At 44.6% G+C, this 25,008-nt stretch overlaps 1 protein-coding gene across 2 annotated transcripts in view; it reads left to right on the top strand.

Annotated features, from left to right (window-relative positions):
• The window catches only part of dpydb (dihydropyrimidine dehydrogenase b), a 137,634-nt gene that overhangs the window by 84,748 nt on the left and 27,878 nt on the right, over window positions 1–25,008 (top strand). For both annotated transcript variants that reach the window (XM_064939191.1, XM_064939198.1), the window contains exons 14-15: window positions 15,945–16,109; window positions 18,306–18,374. In XM_064939191.1, the coding sequence (XP_064795263.1) occupies window positions 15,945–16,109; window positions 18,306–18,374 (234 nt within the window). The remainder of the gene's footprint in view (window positions 1–15,944; window positions 16,110–18,305; window positions 18,375–25,008) is intronic.

Below are 25,008 nucleotides of genomic sequence, written 5' to 3'. Positions count from 1 at the left end.
ATGTCATAAATCAACACTGCAGAGCTCTCCCTGTCCTCTGCCGTGCCCTGATTGTATTACTGCTTATGATATCTGGAAATGTGCATGTACAGCCTGGCCCATTTACTGTTGCTAGCACCAATTCTGACTTGTGCTCTGATATCTTTTTCACTGATTTCTGCTCTTGTAAAAGCCTGGGTTTTCTGCACGTTAACACTAGTAGCTTATTACCTAACATGTATCAATTACAAATGTGGGTTCACAGCTCAAATCCAGACATGGCTTTCTTGATGTCTATAGTATTCTCTCTGGTATGCAATCTGGTTTCCCAGGTTATGGATGTGTCACTGCAACCTTAAATGTCCTAAATTATGTCAACATTGCCCTTGATTCTAAGCAATGTTGTGCTGCTATTTTTTTTGATTTGGCCAAAGCTTTTGATACAGTAGACCATTCCATTCGTGTGGGCCCGGCTAATGAGTATTGGTGTCTCTGAGGGGTCTTTTTCCTGGTTTGCTAACTACTTCTCTCAACGAGTGCAGTGTATAAAGGCAGAAAATCTGCTGTTTCAGACACTGCCTGTCACCAAGGGAGTACCCCAAGGCTTGATCCTAGGCCCCACGCTCTTCTTAATTTACATCAACAACATAGCTCAGGCAGTAGGAAGCTCTCTCATCCATTTACATGCAGATGATGCAGTCTTATACTCAGCTGGCCCCTCCCAGGATTTTGTGTTAAACGCTCTATAACAAAGTCTTCTTAGTCTCCAACAAACTTTCTCTGCCCTTAACCTTGTTCTGAACACCTCCAAAACAAAGGTCATGTGGTTTGGTAAGACGAATGCCCCTCTCCACTCTGAGGGTTTAGAGCTTGAGGTAGTCACCTCATACGAGTACTTGGGAGTATGGCTAGACGGTACACTGTCCTTCTTTCAGAACATATCAAACCTGCAGGCAAAGGTTAAATCTGGACTTGGTTTCCTCTATCGTAATTGCTCCTCTTTCACCCATGCTGCCAAACTAACCCTGATTCAGATGACCATCCTACCCATGCTAGATTACGGAGAAGTAATTTATAGATCGCCAGGTAAGGATGCTCGCGAGCGGCCAGATGTTCTTTACTATTTGGCCATCAGATTTGCCACCAATGCTCCATATAGGACACATCACTGCACTCTATACTCCTCTGTAAACTGGTCATCTCTGAATACCCGTCGCAAGACCCACTGGTTGATGCTTATTTATGAAACCCTCTTATGCCTCACTCCCCCCTATCTGAGATACCTACTGCAGCCCTCCTCCTTCACATACAACACCCGTTCTGCCAGTCACATTCTGTTAAAGGTCTCCAAAGCACGAACATTCCCTGGGTCGATCCTCTTTTCAGTTCGCTGCAGCTAACGACTGGAATGAGCTGCAAAAAAAACAGTCAAAATTAACAGTTTTATCTCCATCTCTTCATTCAAAGTGTATTGTTGTCTCTATCTTCTTTCCCTTTGTGCTGTTGTCTGTGCCCAATAATGTTCGTACCATGTTTTGTGCTGCTACTATGTTGTTGTCATGTGTTGCTGCCATGCTATGTTGTTGTCTTAGTCTCTCTTTATGTAGCGTTGTGGTGTCTCTCTTGTCGTGACGTGTGTGTTATGAACTTGAGTGAAGACCCAAACGCGGTTTTAACAGAAAACAGAGTTCTTTAATAAAAAACAGGAATGGCATAAATCCTCTTCCAACGTAGTCAATGGAACAAAAGAACGTAGTATAATGCAGGATGCACCTGCCATGCAGACTCCGACAGGACAGGACAAGGTGGAAGCAAACGAGACGACAGCTTGCTTCTGGCATCAAAAAACACAAACAAGAATCAGACACTGAAAGTAGCAGGAACAGAGAAAGAAATAGAGACCTAATCAGAGGGGGAAGAGAGAACAGGTGGGGAAAGAGAGAATCAGCTAGTTAGGGGAAATGTAGAACAGCTGAGGGATGAGAGACAGAGAAGGTAACCTAAAAAGACCAGCAGAGAGAGAGAATGAAGAGAAAGGACAGGAACAGACATAACAAGACATGACAGTACCCCCCCCACTCACCGAGCGCCTCCTGGCGCACTCGAGGAGGAAACCTGGCGGCAACGGAGGAAATCATCGATCAGCGAACGGTCCAGCACGTCCCGAGAGGGAACCCAACTCCTCTCCTCAGGACCGTACCCCTCCCAATCCACTAGGTACTGATGACCACGGCCCCGAGGGCGCATGTCCGAAGATAGCGCGGGAGAAGAAGTCGCACTGCGACAGGATTAATGACCTGGGAAATACGGAACGGACCAATGAACCGCGGGGCCAACTTGCGAGAAGCTGTCTTAAGGGGAAGGTTCTGAGTGGAGAGCCATACTCTCTGACCGCAACAATATCTAGGACTCTTGGTCCTACGCTTATTAGCGGCCCTCACAGTCTGCGCCCTATTACGGCAAAGTGCCGACCTGACCCCCTTCCAGGTGCGCTCGCAACGCTGGACAAAAGCCTGAGCGGAGGGGACGCAGGACTCGGCGAGCTGAGATGAGAACAGCGGAGGCTGGTACCCGAGGCTACACTGAAAAGGGGATAGACCGGTAGCAGACGAGGGAAGCGAGTTGTGGGCGTACTCTGCCCAGGGGAGCTGTTCTGACCAAGACGCAGGGTTACGAAAAGAAAGACTGCGTAAAATGCGACCAACAGTCTGATTGGCCCGTTCGGCTTGACCGTTAGACTGGGGATGAAAGCCGGACGAGAGACTGACGGAAGCCCCAATCAAACGGCAAAACTCCTCCAAAATTGAGACGTGAACTGCGGGCCTCTGTCGGAAACGACGTCAGACGGAAGGCCATGAATTCGGAAAACATTCTCGATAATGATCTGAGCCGTCTCCTTAGCAGAAGGGAGCTTATCGAGAGGAATGAAATGAGCCGCCTTAGAGAATCTATCGACAACCGTAAGAATAACTGTCTTCCCCGCTGATGAAGGCAGTCCGGTGATAAAATCTAAAGCGATGTGAGACCACGGTCGAGAGGGAATGGGAAGCGGTCTGAGACGGCCGGCAGGAGGAGAGTTCCCAGATTTAGTCTGCGCGCAGACCGAACAAGCGGCGACAAATCGACGCGCGTCACGTTCCCGAGTGGGCCACCAGAAACGCTGGCGAATGGAAGCGAGCGTACCCCGAACGCCGGGGTGGCCGGCTAACTTGGCAGAGTGGGCCCACTGAAGAACGGCCGGACGAGTAGGAACGGGAACGAACAGAAGGTTCCTAGGACAAGCTCGCGGCGACGGAGTGTGAGCGAGTGCTTGCTTTACCTGCCTCTCAATTCCCCAGACAGTCAACCCGACAACACGCCCCTCAGGGAGAATCCCATCGGGGTCGGTGGAGACCTCAGAAGAACTGAAGAGACGAGATAAAGCATCAGGTTTGGTGTTTTTTGAGCCCGGACGATAAGAAATAACAAACTCGAAACGAGCGAAAAACAGAGCCCAACGAGCCTGACGCGCATTAAGTCATTTGGCTGAACGGATGTACTCAAGGTTCCTATGGTCAGTCCAAACGACAAAAGGAACGGTCGCCCCCTCCAACCACTGTCGCCATTCGCCTAGGGCTAAGCGGATGGCGAGCAGTTCGCGATTACCAACATCATAGTTACGTTCTGACGGCGATAAGCGATGAGAGAAAAACGCGCAAGGATGGACCTTGCCGTCAGAGAGAGAGCGCTGAGAAAGAATGGCTCCCACGCCCACCTCTGACGCGTCAACCTCAACAACAAACTGTCTAGAGATGTCAGGTGTAACAAGAATAGGTGCGGATGTAAAACGATTCTTAAGAAGATCAAAAGCTCCCTGGGCGGAAACGGACCACTTAAAGCACGTCTTAACAGAAGTAAGGGCTGTGAGAGGAGCTGCCACCTGACCGAAATTACGGATGAAACGACGGTAGAAATTAGCGAAGCCCAGAAAGCGCTGCAGCTCGACGCGTGACTTAGGAACGGGCCAATCAATGACAGCCTGGACCTTAGCGGGATCCATCTTAATGCCCTCAGCGGAAATAACGGAACCGAGAAAAGGGACAGAGGCGGCATGAAAAGTGCACTTCTCAGCCTTCACATAAAGACAGTTCTCCAAAAGGCGCTGGAGGACGCGTCGCACGTGCTGAACATGAATCGAGAGAGACGGTGAAAAAATCAGGATATCATCCATGTAAACGAAAACAAAAATGTTCAGCATGTCTCTCAGGACGTCGTTAACTAGTGCCTGAAAGACAGCTGGAGCGTTAACGAGGCCGAAAGGAAGAACCCGGTATTCAAAGTGCCCTAACGGAGTGTTAAACGCCGTCTTCCACTCGTCCCCTCCCTGATGCGCACGAGATGGTAGGCGTTACGAAGGTCCAATTTGGTGAAAAACCTGGCTCCCTGCAGGATCTCGAAGGCTGAAGACATAAGAGGAAGCGGATAACGATTCTTAACTGTTATGTCATTCAGCCCTCGATAATCCACGCATGGGCGCAGGGACCCGTCCTTCTTCTGAACAAAAAGAACCCCGCGCCGGCGGGGGAGGAGGAGGAGACTATGGTACCGGCGTCGAGCGAAACCGACAAATAATCCTCGAGAGCCTTACGTTCGGGAGCCGACAGAGAGTATAATCTACCCCGGGGGGGTAGTTCCCGGAAGGAGATCAATACTACAGTCATACGACCGGTGTGGAGGGAGAGAAGTGGCCTTGGAACGACTGAACACCGTGCGCAGATCGTGATACTCCTCCGGCACCCCTGTCAAATCGCCAGGCTCCTCCTGTGAAGAAGAGACAGAGGAAACAGGAGGGATAGCAGACATTAAACAGGTTACATGACAAGAAACATTCCAGGATAGGATAGTATTACTAGACCAATTAATAGAAGGGTTATGGCGCACTAGCCAGGGATGACCCAAAACAACAGGTGTAAAAGGTGAACGAAAAATTAAAAAAGAAATGGTTTCGCTATGATTACCAGAGACAGTGAGGGTTAAAGGCAGCGTCTCACGCTGAATCTTGGGGAGAGAACTACCATCTAAAGCGAACAAGGCCCTGGGCTCCCTAACTGTCTGAGAGGAATGTCATGTTCCCGAGCCCAGGTCTCGTCCATAAAACAGCCCTCCGCCCCAGAGTCTATCAAGGCACTGCAGGAAGCAGATGAACCGGGCCAGCGGAGATGGACCGGAAAGGTAGTGCGTGATCCAGAAGGAGAGGCCTGAGTAGTTGCGCTCACCAGTAGCCCTCCTCTTACTGATGAGCTCTGGCTTTTACTGGACATGAGGTGACAAAATGACCAGCGGAGCCGCAGTAGAGACAGAGGCGATTGGTGATTCTCCGTTCCCTCTCCTTGGCCGAGATGCGAATACCCCCAGCTGCATAGGCTCAGCATCCGAGCCGGCGGGGAGGGTGGCAGTGATGCGGCAGGTGGCAGTGATGTGGAGAGGGGAGCAACGGAGAACGTGAGCTCCTTTCCACGAGCTCGGCGACGAAGATCAAACCGTCGCTCTATGCGAATAGCGAGAGCTATTAAGGAGTCCAGACTGGAAGGAACCTCCCGGGAGAGGATCTCATCCTTAACCTCGACGTGGAGACCCTCCAGAAAACGAGCGAGCAAAGCCGGCTCGTTCCAGTCACTAGAGGCAGCGAGAGTGCGAAACTCAATAGAATAATCCGTTATGGATCTATTCCCCTGACATAGGGAAGACAGGGCCCTGGAAGCCTCCTCGCCAAAAACAGAACGGTCAAAAACCCGTATCATCTCCTCCTTAAAGTCCTGATACTGGTTAATACACTCAGCCCTCGCCTCCCAGACTGCCGTGCCCCACTCACGCGCCCGTCCGGTAAGGAGAGAAATGACGTAGGCGATGCGGGCTGCGCTCCTGGAGTAAGTGTTGGGCTGGAGAGAGAACACCACATCACACTGAGTGAGGAATGAGCGGCACTCAGTGGGCTCCCCAGAGTAACACGGCGGGTTGTTGATCCTGGGCTCCGGAGACTCGGAAACCCTGGAAGTGGGCGGTGGATCGAGGTGGAGTTGGTGAACCCGTCTTGTGAGGTCGGAGACTTGGACGGCCAGGGTCTCAACGGCATGTTGAGCAGCAGACAATTCCTCCTCGTGTCTGCCTAGCATCGCTCCCTGGATCTCGACGGCGGAGTGAAAAGGGTCCGGAGCCGCTGGGTCCATTCTTGGTCTGATTCTTCTGTTATGAACTTGAGTGAAGACCCAAACGCGGTTTTAACAGAAAACAGAGTTCTTTAATAAAAAACAGGAATGGCATAAATCCTCTTCCAACGTAGTCAATGGAACAAAAGAACGTAGTATAATGCAGGATGCACCTGCCATGCAGACTCCGACAGGACAGGACAAGGTGGAAGCAAACGAGACGACAGCTTGCTTCTGGCATCAAAAAACACAAACAAGAATCAGACACTGAAAGTAGCAGGAACAGAGAAAGAAATAGAGACCTAATCAGAGGGGGAAGAGAGAACAGGTGGGGAAAGAGAGAATCAGCTAGTTAGGGGAAATGTAGAACAGCTGAGGGATGAGAGACAGAGAAGGTAACCTAAAAAGACCAGCAGAGAGAGAGAATGAAGAGAAAGGACAGGAACAGACATAACAAGACATGACAGTGTGTTTTGTCCTATATTTCTACTTTATTTTTAATCCCAGCCCCAGTCCCCGCAGGAGGCCTTTTGCCTTTTGGTAGGCCGTCATTATGAATAAGAATTTGTTCTTAACTGACTTGCCTAGTTAAATAAAGGTTAGATAAATATAATACAAACTTAGGGCTGCCTTGGCTCCCATCCAGGAGGTCTCACTAATCAAACTGAACTGGAGTCATGAGCGGGTTTCATCGACAGGTTTAAAAAAATATAGATAATGAATTAGGTTTGATTTTGTTTCATGTGCGGGTCATTGACTGGAGTTCATGCAACACCACACTCACCAGACACACACAAACATATCCAAGGTTCTCTCCCCTTGCGATTGATCAAATCGAACTGAATGATTGCAATAGTAAAGGTGGATATGTTTCTTTAGAACATGGATTGACCTCAGACTGCACACATGATCATATATACTGAACAAAAATATAAATGCAACAAGTGTTGGTCCCATGTTTCATGTGCTGAAATAAAGGATCCCAGAAACGTTCCATGCGCACAAAAGCTTATTTCTCTCAAATGTTCTGCACAAATTTGTTTACATCCCTGTTGGTGAGCATTTCTCCTTTGCCAAGATAATCTATCCACCTGACAGGTGTGGCATATCCTGACAGGTGTGGCATGGTCACTCTAAAATGTGAAGTTTTGTCACACAACAAAATGATACAGATGTTTCAAGTTTTGAGGGTGCGTGCAATTGGCATGCTAACTGCAGGAATGTCCACCCGAGCTGTTGCCAGAGAATTGAATGTTAATTTTCAAAAAATCTATCAAAAGCCGAACTCCAACGTGATTTTAGAGAATTTGGCAGTACGTCCAACCGGACTCACAACAGCAGACCACGTGTAACCATTCTAGCCCAGGACCTCCACATCAACATTCACCTGCATGATCATCTGAGACCAGCCACTGGGACAGCTGATGAAGTTTAGGATTATTTCGGTCTTTAAAAAAGCGCTTTTGTGGGGAAAAAACTTATTCTGATTGGCTGGGCACGGCTCCAAAGTGGGTGGGCCTATGCCCTCCCAGGCCCACCCATGGCTGTGCCCCTGCCCAGTCATGTTAAATCCATAGCTTAGGGCCCAATGAATGTATTTCAATTAACTGATTTACTTATACAGTTGAAGTCGGAAGTTTACATATACTTAGGTTGGAGTCATTAAAACTTGTTTTTCAACCCCCCCCCCTCACATTTCTTGTTAACAAACTATAGTTTTGGCAAGTCGGTTAGGATATCCACTTTGTGCATGACACAAGTCATTTTTACAACAATTGTTTACAAGACAGATTATTTAAATTATAATTCACTGTATCACAATTCCAATGGGACAGAAGTTTACATACACTAAGTTGACTGAGCCTTTAAACAGCTTGGAAAATTCCAGAAAATTATGTCATGGCTTTAGAAGCTTCTGATAGGCTAATTTACATAATTTGAGTCAATTGGAGGTGTACCTGTGGATATATTTCAATACCTACCTTCAACCTCATTGACTCATTGGGAAAATCAAAACAAATCAGCCAAGACCTCCATAAATTGTAGACCTCCACAAGTCTGGTTCATCCTTGGGAGCAATTTCCAAACGGCTGAAGGTACCACGCTCATCTGTACAAACAATAGTACGCAAGTATAAACACCATGGGACCACACAGCCGTCATACCACTCATGAAGGAGACGCATTCTGTCTCAAAGAGATGAACGCAGTTTGGTGCAAAAAGTGCAAATCAATCCCAGAACAACAGGATATGACCTTGTGAAAATGCTGGAGACAACAGGCACAAAATTATCTATATCCACAGTAAAACAAGCCCTATATCGACATAACCTGAATGGCAGCACAGCAAGGAAGAAGCCACTGCTCCAAAACCGCCAGAAAAAGCTAGACTACGGTTTGCAACTGCACATGGGGACAAAGATCATACTTTTTTGAGAAATGTCCTCTGGTCTGATGGAAAAAAATAGAACTGTTTGGCCATAATGACTATCATTATGTTTGGAGAAAAAAGAGGGAGGCTTGCAAGCCGAAGAACACCATCCTGACCGTGAATCACGAGGGTGGCAGCATCATGTTTTGGGGGTGCTTTGCTGCAGGAGAGACTGGTGCACTTCACAAAATAGATGGCATCATGAGAGAGAAAAATTATATGGATATATTGAAACAACATCTCAAGACATCAGTCAGGAAGTTGAAGCTTGGTCGCAAGTGAGTCTTCGAAATGAACAATGACCCCAAGCATACTTCCAAAGATGTGGCAAAATGGCTTAAGGACAACAAAGTCAAGGTATTGGAGTGGCCATTACAAAGCCCTGACCTCAATCCTATATAACCTAAATTTGTGGGCAAGAACTGAAAAAGCATGTGCGAACAAGGAGGCCTACAAACCTGACTCAGTTACACCAGCTCTGTCAGGAGGAATGGGCAAAAATTCACCCAATTTATTGTGGGAAGCTTGTGGAAGGCTACCCAAAACGTTTGATGTAAGTTAAACAATTTAAAGGCAATGCTACCAAATACCAATTGAGTGTATTTAAACTTCTGACCCACTCGGAATGTGATGAAAGAAATAAAAGCTGAAATAAATTATTCTCTCTACTATTATTTGTCAGGACCCGGTTACGAACCTGGGTCTCCGGAGTGAGAAACAGTCACTTAACCAACTGAGCCACAAATAGTCAGCAGAACCCAGAAGATGAGGCAGACACAGCAGTACTTAAGACGGTGTATTTAATAAAGTAAAAAGGAGAAGTCCTTCAATACAAAAATGGCAAATCCAAAAGGTGGTAGGAATAGCACAAAAAAGCCTCAAGAGATACTCAAAAACAAAAACAGAATTCCACAAGAGCATCCACCGGAATCGACAAGAATACACAGAACACTAGGGCTGGGTGCTAACATACAAACACAGAGCACAGAACTGAGGGAAACTAAGGGTTTAAATACAATCAGGGGAAACGAGGCACAGGTGCAAATAATAATGGGGAACAAGGGAAAAAACATAAGGTCAAAAAGCACAATGGGGGCATCTAGTGACCAAAACCCGGAACAACCCTGGCCAAATCCTGACAATTATTCTGACATTTTACATTTTTAAAATAAAGTGGTGATCCTAAAACTGAGTTTCAATGTATTTGGCTAAGGTGTATGTAAATGTCTGACTTCAACTGTATGAACTGTAACGCAGTAAAATTGTTGAAATTGTTCCATGTTGCATTCATATTTTTGTTCAGTATAGTACAGTCTCTCACACACTGCATAGACAGGTCAAAGAATCAACCTACTTGATCACATGAGTAAGGATTGAGACGTTTCCTCCAAACATTAACGTACCTAAAAGGCCATTTTGGAAGTGCTAGTGCTTCGTTCTACATTTCCTCGTCTACCCATCTCCCCTTTCATTACAGCACAATTATGCTGGATGATCATTGGCATTTCTTGATGGCGTTGTCAGACTGTCAACAGTGGTCAAAACTGTTCCCGGTGGAGCCGGTGAAATGGGATGGGAAGGATGTTCCAGGCCATGAAACAGATGTGTATCCCCTGCAGTTACATTATATTTAATCAGGCAAAGCACCAAGGTGCCATTTCCGCCCCACTGAGCTGCAGTATAAGTGAAAATGGCCATAGGCTGGCGAGGACCCAGAGCGTATATCACAGAGCCCGAGCTGTCAAAGCAGTCAGTACTGCAAAGATCAGAGAGATGTCAGCTAATTGCCTACTAATTACCCAGTAAATTGTCTAATTATGCTAGATGCTTAATTAGGGTTACGCCTAGAATAGCAGGCAGTGGTTGGTGGATGGATTCATTCCCGTTGTTGCGTCTCTTCGGGTGGTAGCTAGGTGGTATATATAGGAAACTGTCATTGATAGGCAGAAGAAACAGGGGTAAGTGTGAGATGCACTGCAGAGATATGGAAAGGCAGAGGATGGCAGGGCTGAGAAACAATAATAGATATTGTTTGCTCTAACCAATAATATGAAATACTGTATGTGTATCTCAAATTAGCTATTGCAAACTACAAGTGTCACAAAGGCCGCCCTCAGAAGGTAACAATAATGTGGAATTAGCTCTGCACTCATAGTCATCAAGAACTCAAGAACTCCCATCAAGAACTCCCTCATACTCAATAATGAAAACGTACCTTACGCTATGTCAGGATTACCATCCGTTACCACCCCCGCCTGGTTGTTTAAATGTATAACGTATCCTTATTCGTATTTAATTCAACTTGACCACTTAAGGTTTTCCGTTTCTGGTGGTGGGATCTGAGTGTTGTTCTTCAGTCAACCATCCGGCTTCTAGATGTCATCCCTATGTATAGCTAAGCCTCTCCCATCTGTACTGTCCGTCTGCTGCCTGCTCTTCATCAGACGTGAGCAGTGAGCATCTTCCCACTCTGTCCCTGATGGCCGCATGTGTCCAGAAGGCAGAAGGAGGCGGGAAATCGATACAGGGCCAGAGACTAGGCGGCCATCTTCCTGAAATTAGTGCCAATTTGTTATGTGTGATCTCATAGGGGATGCAGTGTGGGTGGCTCCTCCCCCTCCCAGAGGCCTTTGCTGCTGGTGTAGCACAGGTATTCAGGTACAGGCCAGAGTAACTCCATAGCGTTACCTAAATACACAGAAGAAAATGTGTTCGTACGCACACACACACCACAGAATTAGGCATCTCAATTGATTCCACTACAAGCACTGAGTATTAGGATATTGTTGAAACGAAACTAGCGCCTTTCTTGCCTTGTCAAAATAGGGCCTTTTATGTAAGGGTCACTTTTTCCATGTCCCTGAAAACTGAAGAGTTAAATCGCTTTGTTTGCTAATTAAAACAACTGTCTGGCAGCTGAACCCTGTCTCATAGTTTATGTGTGAAATCATTATAAGAAAAGCAGGTCTAAATTTACAGATGAGAGATTTATGTAATTGGTCATTCTATGTTTGTGAAAGTCTGCCTACTTACCAGTGTGTGGGAAGAACTTTATAGATGTCAAAACTTTATAGATTTACAGAAACAAAAAACTTTTTAATGCTTGTCTATTACCAGTGGGTGTTATGTTTATGAGTTTAGCCTTCTTTGTACGAGAAGCTAATTTATTGCCTGGTTGCTTGTTGTTTGTGGTAATTGTGTGAAGCTCATTATTTGCATCACATGAATAAAAAAAAACAAGAATCATGTCAATCTTGGTTTATTATTCTCAGGACAAACTTACCTATCTTGTGATACACAAACTTTGTTGACGTCGTTTTTGAACTGTCGTTCTGATGTTTACCTTCTGAGGGGTTGAATTCAGCAATGTTATTTATTCTTCTCAAGCACCGGACGCCATTTTTTTTTCTCACTGAAGTCAGCATGCGTTCATTCTGTCTAATGTGTTAACTATGACCACTTAGTCCCTTAGGGCAAGGGCACTTATATTTCTCTTGCAGTCATTTTCAAATGACTTAGTACTTCAATGGGATATCACTTTTCAACAGTAAAAGTAAAACAATCGCCGGAGGCCATTTTTAATTGTTTAAATTGCCCAATGATATGTCTCTGTTTATAACACCGTTAGGGAAGTAGGTCACAAAATGACATTTTCACTCAAAGTACACTCTCGTTGTTATTGTTGCTACCTTTTAGTTTTGCATCGTGTTTGGCAAGAAAACGCTTCATATTATATGTGAAGCTCAATTTCAGCACTTTGCCACAAAATGGCATTCCTAGATGCATTTCTTTGCCTATAGTTTCCAAATATATGAATATCTCAAGAATATTTCCAAAATGAGCCAAAAAAGTTTGAAACACAGGGAGCATGAATGCATCTCCCAGAGTGATAAAGGGACTGATTTTAAAAGATGACAATTTTAGGTCATACCCAAGACATGCCTTTTCAGGCACTGAAAGCTGCTGCGCTGTAGTGGCTCTGATTGAAAGAGAAAAACGAGATATTGAAAGCAATTTGCCACAGCCCTTAGGAACTCTGTTCTCTGCCCAGACCGTGAGTATGCATGCCTCTCCCTCTAAACGGAACTTACAGGGTCATGAAACCACTTAAGATGACAAATGGGAGGAGGATTAGATTCAGATTGTTTATGAAAAATGCATAGATCAAAGTGGCAAATAGAAAGAAAGAAAAACTCTAAGTAAATTAACACGCAGGTCACTTGCCCTGTCTGGACCAAAGAAATCAGAACAAAGTAGGTAGAATCACCTCCCAATATATTATATGCCTGCTGCCCTCCCTCTAATGTCACATAGAATAAAATGGCTTAGCATTCAATCGAGGGTCATGGTGATTAACCTACAGATAGAACATGGTGGCACCAGAGCTATAGCTGAAGGTATGATTGAGCTGTGGGATGTTCCATTTGGTCTTCTTGACCCGGCTGGCAAGTCAGCCACCAGCACAGGGCAGGACAGGGCAACAAGTGGACTACTAAAAACATCTGCTAAAGAGAGGTCGAGAAGAAAGAGAGGGATTTAAACTCGCCATGAAGAGTGAGAGAGAGATAGAGAGAGGGAGGGAGCGGAGAGCAGGGAGAGGGGGGAGAGAGAGAGGGTGAGTAAGGGAAAGACAGAGGGGTGAGAGGGGGAAAGGGAGGGATTTAAACTCGCCATGAAGAGTAGGAGAGAGAGAGAGAAAAGAGAGGGAGGGAGCGGGGAGAGGGGGAGAGAGAGAGAGAGGGGTGAGGGGGAAAGAGAGGGATTTAAATTCACCATGAAGAATGAAGAGTAGGAGAGAGAGAGAAAAAGGAGTGAGGGAGGTAGAGAGAGAGAGGTAGAGAGAGGTAGAGGTAGAGAGAGGGGTAGAGAGGGAGAGAGAGAGAGGTAGAGGTAAAGAGAGAGGTAGAGGTAGAGAGAAAGGGAGAGGGAGGTAGAGAAAGAGAGAGAGGGAGAGGTAGAGAGGGAGGGAGAGAGAGAGAATTGTTCACTTACTAGCATCCACCACCACCCCCGGCCACGTACATCCCTCCCTCCGGCGATAATGATGGATGTAGTAATAGAGATAATTGTGGTCGAATGGTTTCTGTGTCAGCTTTAAAAATAGCCAGGCCCGCACGGTGTGCAACTGAAAAACGTATATTTCTAAAACTCTCTCCATCATTCTCTCTCTCGCTTCTCCTCCCTGCAGAAAGAATGAATAGTGTCTTGAGGGAAGAGACCATGTAACTAACCGCTGTTCGGTAATCACCTGGAATGTGCCTTCTCGTGGCCGACGGCCAATCTTTGGTTGTCTCTGTGTTGGAGGAGCTAGAGCCGTGGCTGTGATATCTGAGCTCTCTTTATCACGTCTTTTCATAAAGGTGCTAGGTTGTGGGGATTGATTAGTTGACCTGGACTGTTGTGATAGCCCAATGGTTAGCAGAAAACCAGACACAAAGGACCCGGTAACCTATAGCATCTAAATCCTTGTTGAGGACAATAATACATGTGGATTGGTGGTAAATAGTCTGGCCACTCGGACTATTTACATTGACGCTCCCCCACTTTGGCTCATGTGACAAATACAATTTGATTTGATGTTGTTACAGAGATTACTGGTCATGTTTTCTTCACAGGTGCATGTATTACGTGGTGGTGGTGGTGGTGTGTGTGTGTGTGTGTGTGTGTGTGTGTGTGTGTGTGTGTGTGTGTGTGTGTGTGTGTGTGTGTGTGTGTGTGTGCGTGCGTGCGTGGTTGTGTGTGTGCGTGGTTGCGCGTGCGTGTGCGTGCGTGTGGTACTGTAGCCTAGCCTGTGTGTGTTTTGGAGTTATGGATTACTTTACTATTTTATGTGATTGATTCCGTATGTGCAAACGCACCGAACCCTTCACCCATCATCCTGTATTTGTTCATCGAAAGACGTGGCTCCCACGTCTGTCCAGAGCTTTATCTAATCTCATTCGTATTCCTTTCTACTCGCCGACTTCAAACAATTTGTCGTGACTTGTCTTGCACTTCATCAGGGTTAGCTAGCGAGGAGCTGCCTTCATAGTTGACTGAACTCACAGTGCAGCGCTGAGCTAAATCCTTCAAACATTGCCCTGTGGATAAAGCCCAACTATTAGCAGTGAACACAGCAGATGTCACAGGGAAACAAATGCGTGATCACAATGAATTCTACTGTTGGCTGTGATGCTCTCTTGAATTTTTGCCACGATAGCATTCGTTTAGGAGTTTAGGATTCTAAACCCATTGCAGATTATGTCTGCATTATTTCTATCACTAAAGATACTACATAAACCAAATATCATTACATCTATTAGTGTGTTATTGTTGCAATTGTTTGATATGGGCTCGTTTTTTTATTAGATTATGCAAATTGGTTTCTACTAATTGGTAATAGTAACCAGAGCAGAATGAAACATCTTCAAAAATCAATGTCTCCGTGGTGAATTTATAAGTAACTGTATATCATGAATATGAGTGGTGCTTCTTTAGATTCAACAGCTCTTCTCATTGGCTTTGAATCAAACATGACATTCAGATTCACAATTGAAGCCAGCATTTTTTAAGTGACATTATAGTTATCAAATATTGACCATGCACCTCCCTCTTATTCATAAGATGTAATGTCATGTTGTTCATGCAGCTGAGTCATGTTAGCAGGTGATTTCGTTGACCAATTGGCCTGACAAGGAAAAACTCTGAGCTCAATGGTGGAAATTACAAGATTATGTTATAATGCTGTTATTGCATCAAATGGTTGTTTTATGAAACAGAATAAGGGGTTGTTAGAAGGCTCATCTGTGTGTGTTCTACTGAGGATGGGCCTCTAGAAGATTTACAATGTCTTTGGGTGACACCGCATTCCAGAACATGAGTTAATGTTTCTGTACTGGGGTACCAGGGAGAGATGGTTCCAGTATGGAGTTGGGGGACAGACCCTGGTCTTTACACAATGAGAACTGTTTTTATAGCAGATACTGTCTGCTGTGAATTATAAGTATCTTTCATGCAAATTTTAACCTTGTGACCCATTCCATACATCTGTTGTTTGTCATGTAGACTGAAGGAGGATGGACTTTGCTATAAAATGCTGTGGCTCGAACCAGCTCGTTGAGTTCTCAGTGATCACCTCCAGGGGTGCAGTAATTAAATAATAAAGTTGATTGTTTTGAAGAAATCTAAAAGTCTCTCCTTTTGATGACAATAATTCCACCACAGCCCGAATTATACTGAACGGTTATAGCCAGGAAAAAAATGGTAATGGATCAATCTTGCTCATTCCATCACTGGCCTGACCTAACAAAACAGTCAGCTATTTTGTTTCTTGGAGCGTCATTTCTCTCATTCCTATGATTCTTCCCACAGGACCTGGTGACTAATGTTTCTCCCCGTATCGTGCGTGGCACCACGTCAGGTCATGTGTTCGGCCCCGGACAGGGCTCCTTCCTCAACATCGAACTGATCAGTGAGAAGACGGCTGCCTACTGGTGCCAGGGTGTCAAAGAGCTGAAGACAGACTTTCCCAAGAATGTGAGTTCACTCTTTTCCACAGATGCCCATTTCACATATCTATTGGAACCGATTTGTGCTACGATACTCTCACATAGTCTTTTCAGCTTTCTTCCAGTAACAACTTTGGTGGATGCGTAACCAGGCCAGCACAGTACAGCTCAGTTTAGCTTGGTTCGGTTCTGTAGTTTACTATTTGAAGACTCAACCAATCTTTTTCAGCTAAATAAATGTCACTCAAACGTTTATTTAGTCCAGAATGAATTACAGTGAAAAATGCAGTGAGCCTGTCTCATTGGACATAATACCCACCTCCTCAGGGATTATTTGTGTTTCCTGTAGGGGTATTTACTGTATATCCATGTCAGACTGTCCCATTTAGTCTACAGTGATTACACTGTATTACACTGCTGTGCTTCTACACCAAGCTCAGGTCCAGAAATCCTCTTCACAATTGATCTCATCCTCCTTTACCTGGTTGCCAGAGCCCATCCCCTTGTTCCATCCTCCCCAAATTACTTACCAATGCAGTAAAACATAAATATGTAGTTCCCATTGAGAGACATCCATAAAAAAATTCATTGATTTCAGGGAGGTCAAGGCCATTCTCCCTCCCCCATTATTACCATTCATTATTCCTGTTTTCCTCTACGCTCATCTTCAACATGACGTGACCTTGTGGGTTGCCATCCTCGGTCCACCTGTGTTGCTTTGAAGGGGCCTTGGTGAAGGCAGAGCCAAACTCATCCCAGCGCGTGCCTCCTGGAGGTTAAAGGTCACCGGCGTATTCGGCTCGGCAAAATGAATACTCAGAGAAGGGGAGTGATTAATAACAAAAGCCCTCCCCAAATGATGTGAAATTGTAGGGGCTGGGGAGATTGAGACACCTCTCCCTTGAGGGGACTGATTGAGACTGTGGAGTGGAGTGGTCTGTGTGTGTGTGTCAGGTTTTACAGGCAGCGGGCATGCCTGTAATAATGCTGCACCTGAGGAATGGAATTGTAAAAAAGGGAAGAGAAAGAGAGACTACCAGGGAAACATAGGGACAAATTGACAGAAAGAAAGGGAGAGAGAGAGAGAGGGAGAGGGAGCAGGAGGGAGACAGAATAAAGGGAGAAAGAGGGAGCGGGAAGAAAGTGAAAAGGTGCAGCCCCATCCTCCCCTCTTCTAATATCTCCATATCAGCGGTGATTGACAGTTGCCGTGTTGCCGGGGGTCCCTGGAGAGGCAGTGTAGAGGGTGTTGGTGGATGGGCTCACTTACTCACACTACTCCATTATTAAAGAGATAACAGGAGGATCCCCCTGCTAGGCTCGGCTCTGCTCCTCGCAGACAGACAGGCAGACGGACAGACAGGCAAGCCGGCGGATGGACGGACAAACAGATAGACACATGCCCCACTATCACTGCAATTCACAATGCCCCTGTAAACCGCCTCCTCGGGATGGGGTCCAGCTAGAACGGTTCTACTGCCGTGCACACCGCCTGTCAGTCTGTCTGTCGGCACGTCTGCATGTACGTTTGTCTGTCTTCAAACAATGTGTGTAGATACTAAAGACGTTTTCACCAACAATAGTCTAGACACTGTACGTAGCATGTGCCACTTGAGAGTGGATCAGGGGGAGAAACGTAGCATTGTTTGCTATTCATTTCCACTTCAACTGGCCCGTAATCAATATTTGCAGTTCAGTAGCCGACTCCCATGGTAAAGAGGATGAAGGGTTATCACAAGTCTCCAACAATACGGACATGGAAAGATGCAGGATCTATAAAATCAAACACACACTTACATCACAGGCAGGCATGTCCCTCTGTGCATTGTGGACACATCAGCCTATTTGTGTCTTTTAAAATCCAGAGCAATGAAAGGGAGAGTTATATCTCCCCTACTTTATGGGTAGATTATAGTTTCCACAACAGGACTGAGGACCGTTGAGGATTGAGTGCGGAGGACTGATGGGCGAAAGACACATTATATTGTTCCTCTGTTATTCTCTCAGAGGTTTGTGTAGTCTTTGAAACCACTATGTGTTCTCAGGCTCTCAGACAAGATAAGGCACAGCAGGTGAAATCACAGTTGTTACTTGCCCTCTCTATCTCTTTCTCTCTCCCTCTCTCTCTCTTAATCTCTCTCTCTCTCGTTCTTTCTCTCTTTCTCTGTCTCTCTCTCTCTCTCTCTCTCTCTCTCTCTCGCTCACTCTCCTCTCTCTTTTTCAGATTGTCATCTCGAGCATCATGTGTGGTTACAACAAAGCCGACTGGGTTGAGCTTACTAAAATGGCAGAGGTGAGTCCATTTTGTGTTGTCTGTTGGTTCAGAATATAACCTGACTTTACAGGGCTGGACTTCAAGAAAGAGTCAAGAAAGTGAGTGTTCAATTTGATCCATTCACATTCTTTTGGGCCAACTGTTTTGTACCAAACAAATGGATTTAAATGAGTTCCTTTGTCTTCTCTAAAAACACGCATGTCAATATGTTTAAAAAAAATGCTTTAACAGATACCTTAAAGAATATCACTCTGAAATAGACCGGCATCCATATTCATGGCTTAAAGCCTCATTGGTCTCTTTGAGAAAAAGCAGCTTCTTACATTAAATTTGCATTAGATAGCATCGGATTTACGTCTCAAAGGCAACAGAAACCCACTGTGCTCACAAACTGAGGAATAAATCATAAAACTATTTTTTGTGTTCTTTTTCTCCTCAGATGTGGACGTTTGCCTCTGAAATCTATCGTTTCTCCTATCGTTCCTTCTCAGCTTCGCTCTGTCACTTCACATAGCCCTATTGAACTCGTGGTTATTGATGTGAAACCAACACTGTTGAGTTTGCATCAGGCATGCTAAAACCACTGTGATGATTGATCATGGTAGTAGTAGTGGCATAGTATTTCATAGCTAGGGAATGGTATTTACAGTTTTTCTCAATCTCATACAAACATTTTTTGGAACAATGTTGTCGATCTTCCAAACAGAGTTCACAAGAGGGGGAGAGAGAGAGAGAGATAAAGGGAGGGAGAGAGGGGGAGAGAGAGAGAAAGAGAACAAGCGAGAGATGGGGGAGAGAGATTGAGAGGGGGAGAGAACGAGGGAGAGAGTAAGGGAGAGGGAGAGGAACTAAATCATAGAGAGAGAAGAGAGAGAGTATGTGAGAGAGAGAGAGATAGCCCTATTGAACTAATGGTTATTGATGTGAAACCTTGAAAAAGAAAAGGAGAGCCTCACAATCTAGGAGCTCAGATGCAATAACTGAATACCAAAGTTTTGACAGCCAAGCTGTCTTCACCAGGGTATAGAGACAAACGGCAGGTCTCTAGTTTATATAGACTTTAAAAGGACATTTTGTACATAATGTTGCCGCTACTGTCTCTTATGACCGAAAATAACTTCTGGAAATCAGGACTGAGATTACTCACCATGGGCAGGCAGAATCCTTTTTTCTTCCTTTAACAAGTCTGACTATCCCGACGCAAATGATATACTGCTTTCTCGGGAACAGGCTCAGATCTCTGTGATTTGCGTGAAGAGGAGGCGATGTAAAAGGGGCCAGAGGGCAGGCTGCCTTCGGAGAATTCGTAAGCAATTGAATAAACCCCCACTTCCTTCCATTCTGCTAGCAAACGTGCAATCTTTGGAAAATAAAATTGATGACCTATGCGGAAGATTAAACTACCAACGGGACATTCAAAACTGTAATATCTTATGTTTCAATGAGTCGTGGCAGAACGACGACACTATCAACATACAGCTGGCTGGTTATATGAATAGAATAGAACAGCGGCGTCTGGTAAGACAAGGGGCGGTGGACTATGTATTTTTGTAAATAACAGCTGGTGCATGATATGTAAGGAAGACTCAAGCTATTGTTCACCTGAGGTAGAGTATCTCATGATAAGCTGTAGACCACACCATCTACCTAGAGAGTTCACATCTGTATTTTTTTCGTAGCTGTGTACATACCACCACAGACTGAGTCTGGCACTAAGACAGCATTGAATGAGCTGTATTCCGCTGTAAGCAAACAAGAAAACGCTCACCCAGAGGCGGCGCTCCTAGTAGCCGGGGACTTTAATGCAGGGAAACTTAAATCTGGTTTACCAAATTTCTATCATTATGTTAAATGTGCAACCAGAGGGAAAAAACTCTGGAACACCTTTACTCCACACATAGAGATGCATACAAAGCTCTTCCTCGACCCTCCATTTGACAAATCTGACCATAATTCTATCCTCCTGATTCCTGCTTACAAGCAAAAATTTAAGCAGGAAGCACCAGTGACTAGATCCATAAAAAGTGGTCAGATGAAGCAGATGCTAAGCTACAGGACTGTTTTGCTAGCACAGACTGGAATATGTTCAGGGATTCCTCCGATGGCATTGAGGAGTATACCACATCAGTCATTGGCTTCATCAATAAGCACATCGATGACATCGTCCCCACATTACAGACTACAAAGAGAAGCACACCCGAGAACTGCCCAGTGACACGAGCCTACCAGATGAGCTAAACTACTTCTATGCTCGCTTCGAGGCAAATAACACTGAAACATGCATGAGAGCACCAGCTGTTCTGGAAGATTGTGTGATCACACTCTCTGCAGCTGATGTGAGTAAGACCTTTAAACAGGTCAAGATTCACAAGGCCGCAGGGTCAGACAGATTACCAGGACGTATACTGCGAGCATGCGCTGACCTTCTGGCAAGTGTCTTCACTGACATTTTCAACCTCTCCCTGTCCGTGTCTGTAATACCAGCATGTTTCAAGCAGACCACCATAGTGGTCTGTGCCCAAGAACACTAAAGTAACCTTCCTAAATGACTACTGACCAGTAGCACTCATGTCTGTAGCCATGAAGTGCTTCGAAAGACTGATCATGGCTCACATCAACACCATTATCCCAGAAACCCTAGACCCACTCCAATTTGCATACCGCACCAACATATCCACAGATGATACAATCTCTATTGCACTCCACACTGCCCTTTTCCACTTGGTCAAAAGGAACACCTATCTAAGAATTAATTGACTGCCTCTCAGCGTTCAACACTGTAGTGCCCTCAAAGCTCATCAATAAGCTAAGGATCCTGGGACTAAACACCTCTCTCTGCAACTGGATCCTGGACTTCCTGAAGGACCGCCCCCAGGTGATGAAGGTAGGTAACAACACATCTGCCACACTGATCCTCAACACAGGGGCACCTCAGGGGTGCATGCTCAGTCCCCTCCCGTACTCCCTGTTCACTCAGGACTGCACGGCCAGGCATGACTCCAACACCATCCTTAAGTTTGCCGATAACACAACAGTGGTAGGCCTGACCACTGACAATGACAAGACAGCATATAGGGAGGAGGTCAGAGACCAGGCCGTGTGGTGCCAGGACAACAACCTCTCACTCAAGGTGATCAAGACAAAGGAGATGATTGTGGACTACAGGAAAAAGAGGACCGAGCATGCCCCCATTCTCATCGACCGGGCTGCAGTGGAGCAGGTTAAGAGCTTCAAGTTCCTTGGTGTCCACATCATCAACAAACTAGCATGGTCCAAGCACACCAAAAAAGTTGTGAAGAGGGCACAACAAAACATATTCCCCTCAGGATCATGAAAATATTTGGCATGGGTCCTCAGATCCTCAAAACTTTACAGCTGCACATTGAGAGCATCCTGACTGGTTACATCACTGCCATGTATGGCAACTGCTCGGTCTCCGACCTCAAGGCACTACAAAGGGTAGTGTGAATGGTCCAGTACATCACTGGGGCCAAGCTTCCTGCCATCCAGGACCTCTATACCAGGCGGTGTCAGAGGATGGCCCTAAAAATTGTCAAAGACTCCAGCCACCCTAGTTTTACACTATTCTCTCTGCTACCACACAGCAAATGGTACCAGAGCGCCAAGTCTAGGTCCAAGAGGCTTCTAAACAGCTTCTACCTCCAAGCCATAAGATTCCTGAACATCTAATCAAATGGCTACCCAGACTATTTGCATCGCCACCCCCCCCCCCCTTCCCCCTCTTTTACACCGCTGCTACTCTCTGTTATAATCTATGCATAGTCACTTTAATAACTCTACCTAAATGTACATATTACCTCAACTGACCGGTGCCCTCGCACATTGACTCTGTACCAGTACCCCCCTGTGTATAGTCTCGCTATTGTTATTTTACTGCTGCTCTTTAATTACTTTTATTTCTTATTCTTATTATTCTTAGAGAGAGTAAGGAAGAGAGACCGATAGTAACGGAGAGAGAGAGAGAAAGAGAGATAAAGAGAGAGAGAGCGAGTAATGGAGAGAGGGAATAAATCATAAAATGTTTTTTCATTTCTTCTGTCGTTCCTTTGCTCTGTCACCTCACATAGCCCTATTGAACTCATGGTTATTGATGTGAAACCAACACTGTTGTGTTTGCATCAGGAAGGCTAAAAACATTGTGATCATTGATAATAGTAGTAGTAGTAGTGGCATAGTATTTCATTGCTAGGAAATGGTATTTACAGTTTATCTCAATCACATACAAGCATTTTTTGGAACAATGTTTCAAACAGAGTTCATTTTTATCCAATGTAAAAAAACAACAACATAATTTTAGGGAGAGGGGAGGGAGAATTTGAGTGAGTGAGTGAGTGAGTGAGTGAGTGAGGGAGGGAGGTGGAGAAAGATGAGGGAGAGAAGGGGAGGAAGAGAGTAAGGGGGAGAGTGAGGGGGAGAGTGAGAGAGAAAGGAGAGAGAGAGAGAGAAAGAGTAAGGGAGTGTAAGAAAGAGAAAGAAAGAAATCATAACAAAAAAAGTTATTCATTTTCTCCTCCGATGTGGATGTTTGCCTCTAAAATCTATCTTTTATTCTATCGTTCCTTCTCAGCTTTGCTCTGTCACCTCACATAGCCCTATTGAACTCGTGGTTATTGATGTGAAACCAACACTGTTGTGTTTGCATCAGGCATGCTAAATCCACTGTGGTGATTGATAATGGTAGTAGTAGTGGCATAGTATTTCATTGCTAGGGAATGGTGTTTGTGGCTCGATTCGTCTTATGTAGCAAAATTTGAAATTGTTTTTTTTGGATAAAAGTACAGACTCGGAGCTAGAAAATGGTATATCATACATTACAGTTGAGGAACAATGGGATAGTAATTCTGCTTTGAAAGTTTTAATAAACTTGTAACTTCACTTTTTATCTACACCTATTCAGCCTTTGCCCCGGATTCACATGAGGCATGTACCAAACAACCAACGATTTCAAGACTAAAGGCTGGTTTATAATATGTCTATTGACAGTTGTCGCAATGACATCAAGAACATTTTATTGTCGTCTGACATCAAACTTATCGTTGTCGTTATGAAAAAGTATAAATACATGACTTCAGCAGCCTGGTGGTCCAAAATAGCATAACTAGTGTATTTTAACACAAATAAACTCTAAGAATGAATGTAGTACTGTATATGTCAACCTAGCAAACCATGCAACTAAAAGCAACCTTCTAAACTATATTTGGGTTTGTTTCTAGCTTGTTAGCTAACTAGCTAATGTTAAGTTAGCTGGCTTGCTAGTTCAAATAATGACCATATCATATAGCTGACAACATCTTCACTTTCGCTCATTTGCCTTCATTATTACAGGAAAATAAACTCACAAAAGATCACTATTCACAAGTTAATGGCGAGCCAATTACAGAAAATAATTTATGGTTGTGAGTGTGACGAAACAAAAGCAGGACATTCTTCCGGAGAATTTTTAGAACTTGGATACTGTCTGGCCTAATGTTATATCCTAATTTGACTTTGGTGCAGGTCATGTTCTTCACATTACTGTCTCTGGTAAACACACACTACATCAAATAAAATCAAAGTTTACTTGTCACATGCACAGGATACAGAAGGTGTAGTGAACTGGTTACTTGCATAGTGGAGTCTTTTGTAAACATGTAGCTAGCTAGCTAGCTAAAGAATGAACCATAATCCCAACTCATAACGTTACTACATTGCATGAATCTGCAGGTAGCTAACCAACCAGGTTCAATCCAGGTTCAATCCCCAGTTTGCAATTGGCTCGTTCCCCAGGTCGTTGCTGTAAATGAGAACGTGTTTTCAGTCAATTTACTTGGTAAAATAACGGTAAAATAAAAAATAAAAATGTTAGCTAGCTAGATAGCTAGCTAAATAATTTACCATAATCCCAACTCATAACATTACTACCCTGCATGAATCTGCAGGTATCTTACCAATGTTAGCGAGCTAATATTAGGTTGACTAGTAATGCAAATGGCTCTGAGATATGAATAATATTAATACACAGTTCATACACATAACATTAGCTAGCGAGCCAGCCAGCTAACAGTAAGATTTAATAACTTAAAATGAAAACAAATTTCTGACAAAATTAGTATATATAATATCTGAAAATGTAGCTAGCTAGACTATCTTCCATGGCTGGACACTTCTTCCTCTCTGTCATGGATACCATGGTAGTCCTAAATTTGAAGATATAATCTGGAGACAGGTTTCATACAACAGCCTTCTGTGTTCTCTTTCCAAATCCCTCTGCATATTTGCAATCAAACGGCAGAATTTTCTCCATCTCCTTAGCTATCATACTCTATTTCCACCAGGCGTCCACTGATTTCAAAACTTGGTCCTTCAGAAAGTTTAGAGCAACACTTATGCAGTTCTACTATGTGATATATTTTTTTTTAAACGCTGCGTTAGAAAGGATTACCTACACATACTGACCAGCTCATGTTATAAACAAAAGCGTGCTACATGGCTGACCAATCTGACCTCATCTCTTGGCATGTCCAGCCCATCCATTACCTCTGCCAATCATGGCAAGCGGGAAGGTTCCTGACTTTTTCCGTGACTAAACCAACTTGGCTCGCAATTTAACAATTGTATTTGTATTTACAGATGGCATACAAGTTTCTTGTTA

The sequence above is a fragment of the Oncorhynchus masou genome, chromosome 3, assembly GCF_036934945.1.
Source record: "Oncorhynchus masou masou isolate Uvic2021 chromosome 3, UVic_Omas_1.1, whole genome shotgun sequence".
Classification (NCBI taxonomy): domain Eukaryota; kingdom Metazoa; phylum Chordata; class Actinopteri; order Salmoniformes; family Salmonidae; genus Oncorhynchus; species Oncorhynchus masou.
This window is presented reverse-complemented; position numbering and strand designations above follow the sequence as displayed.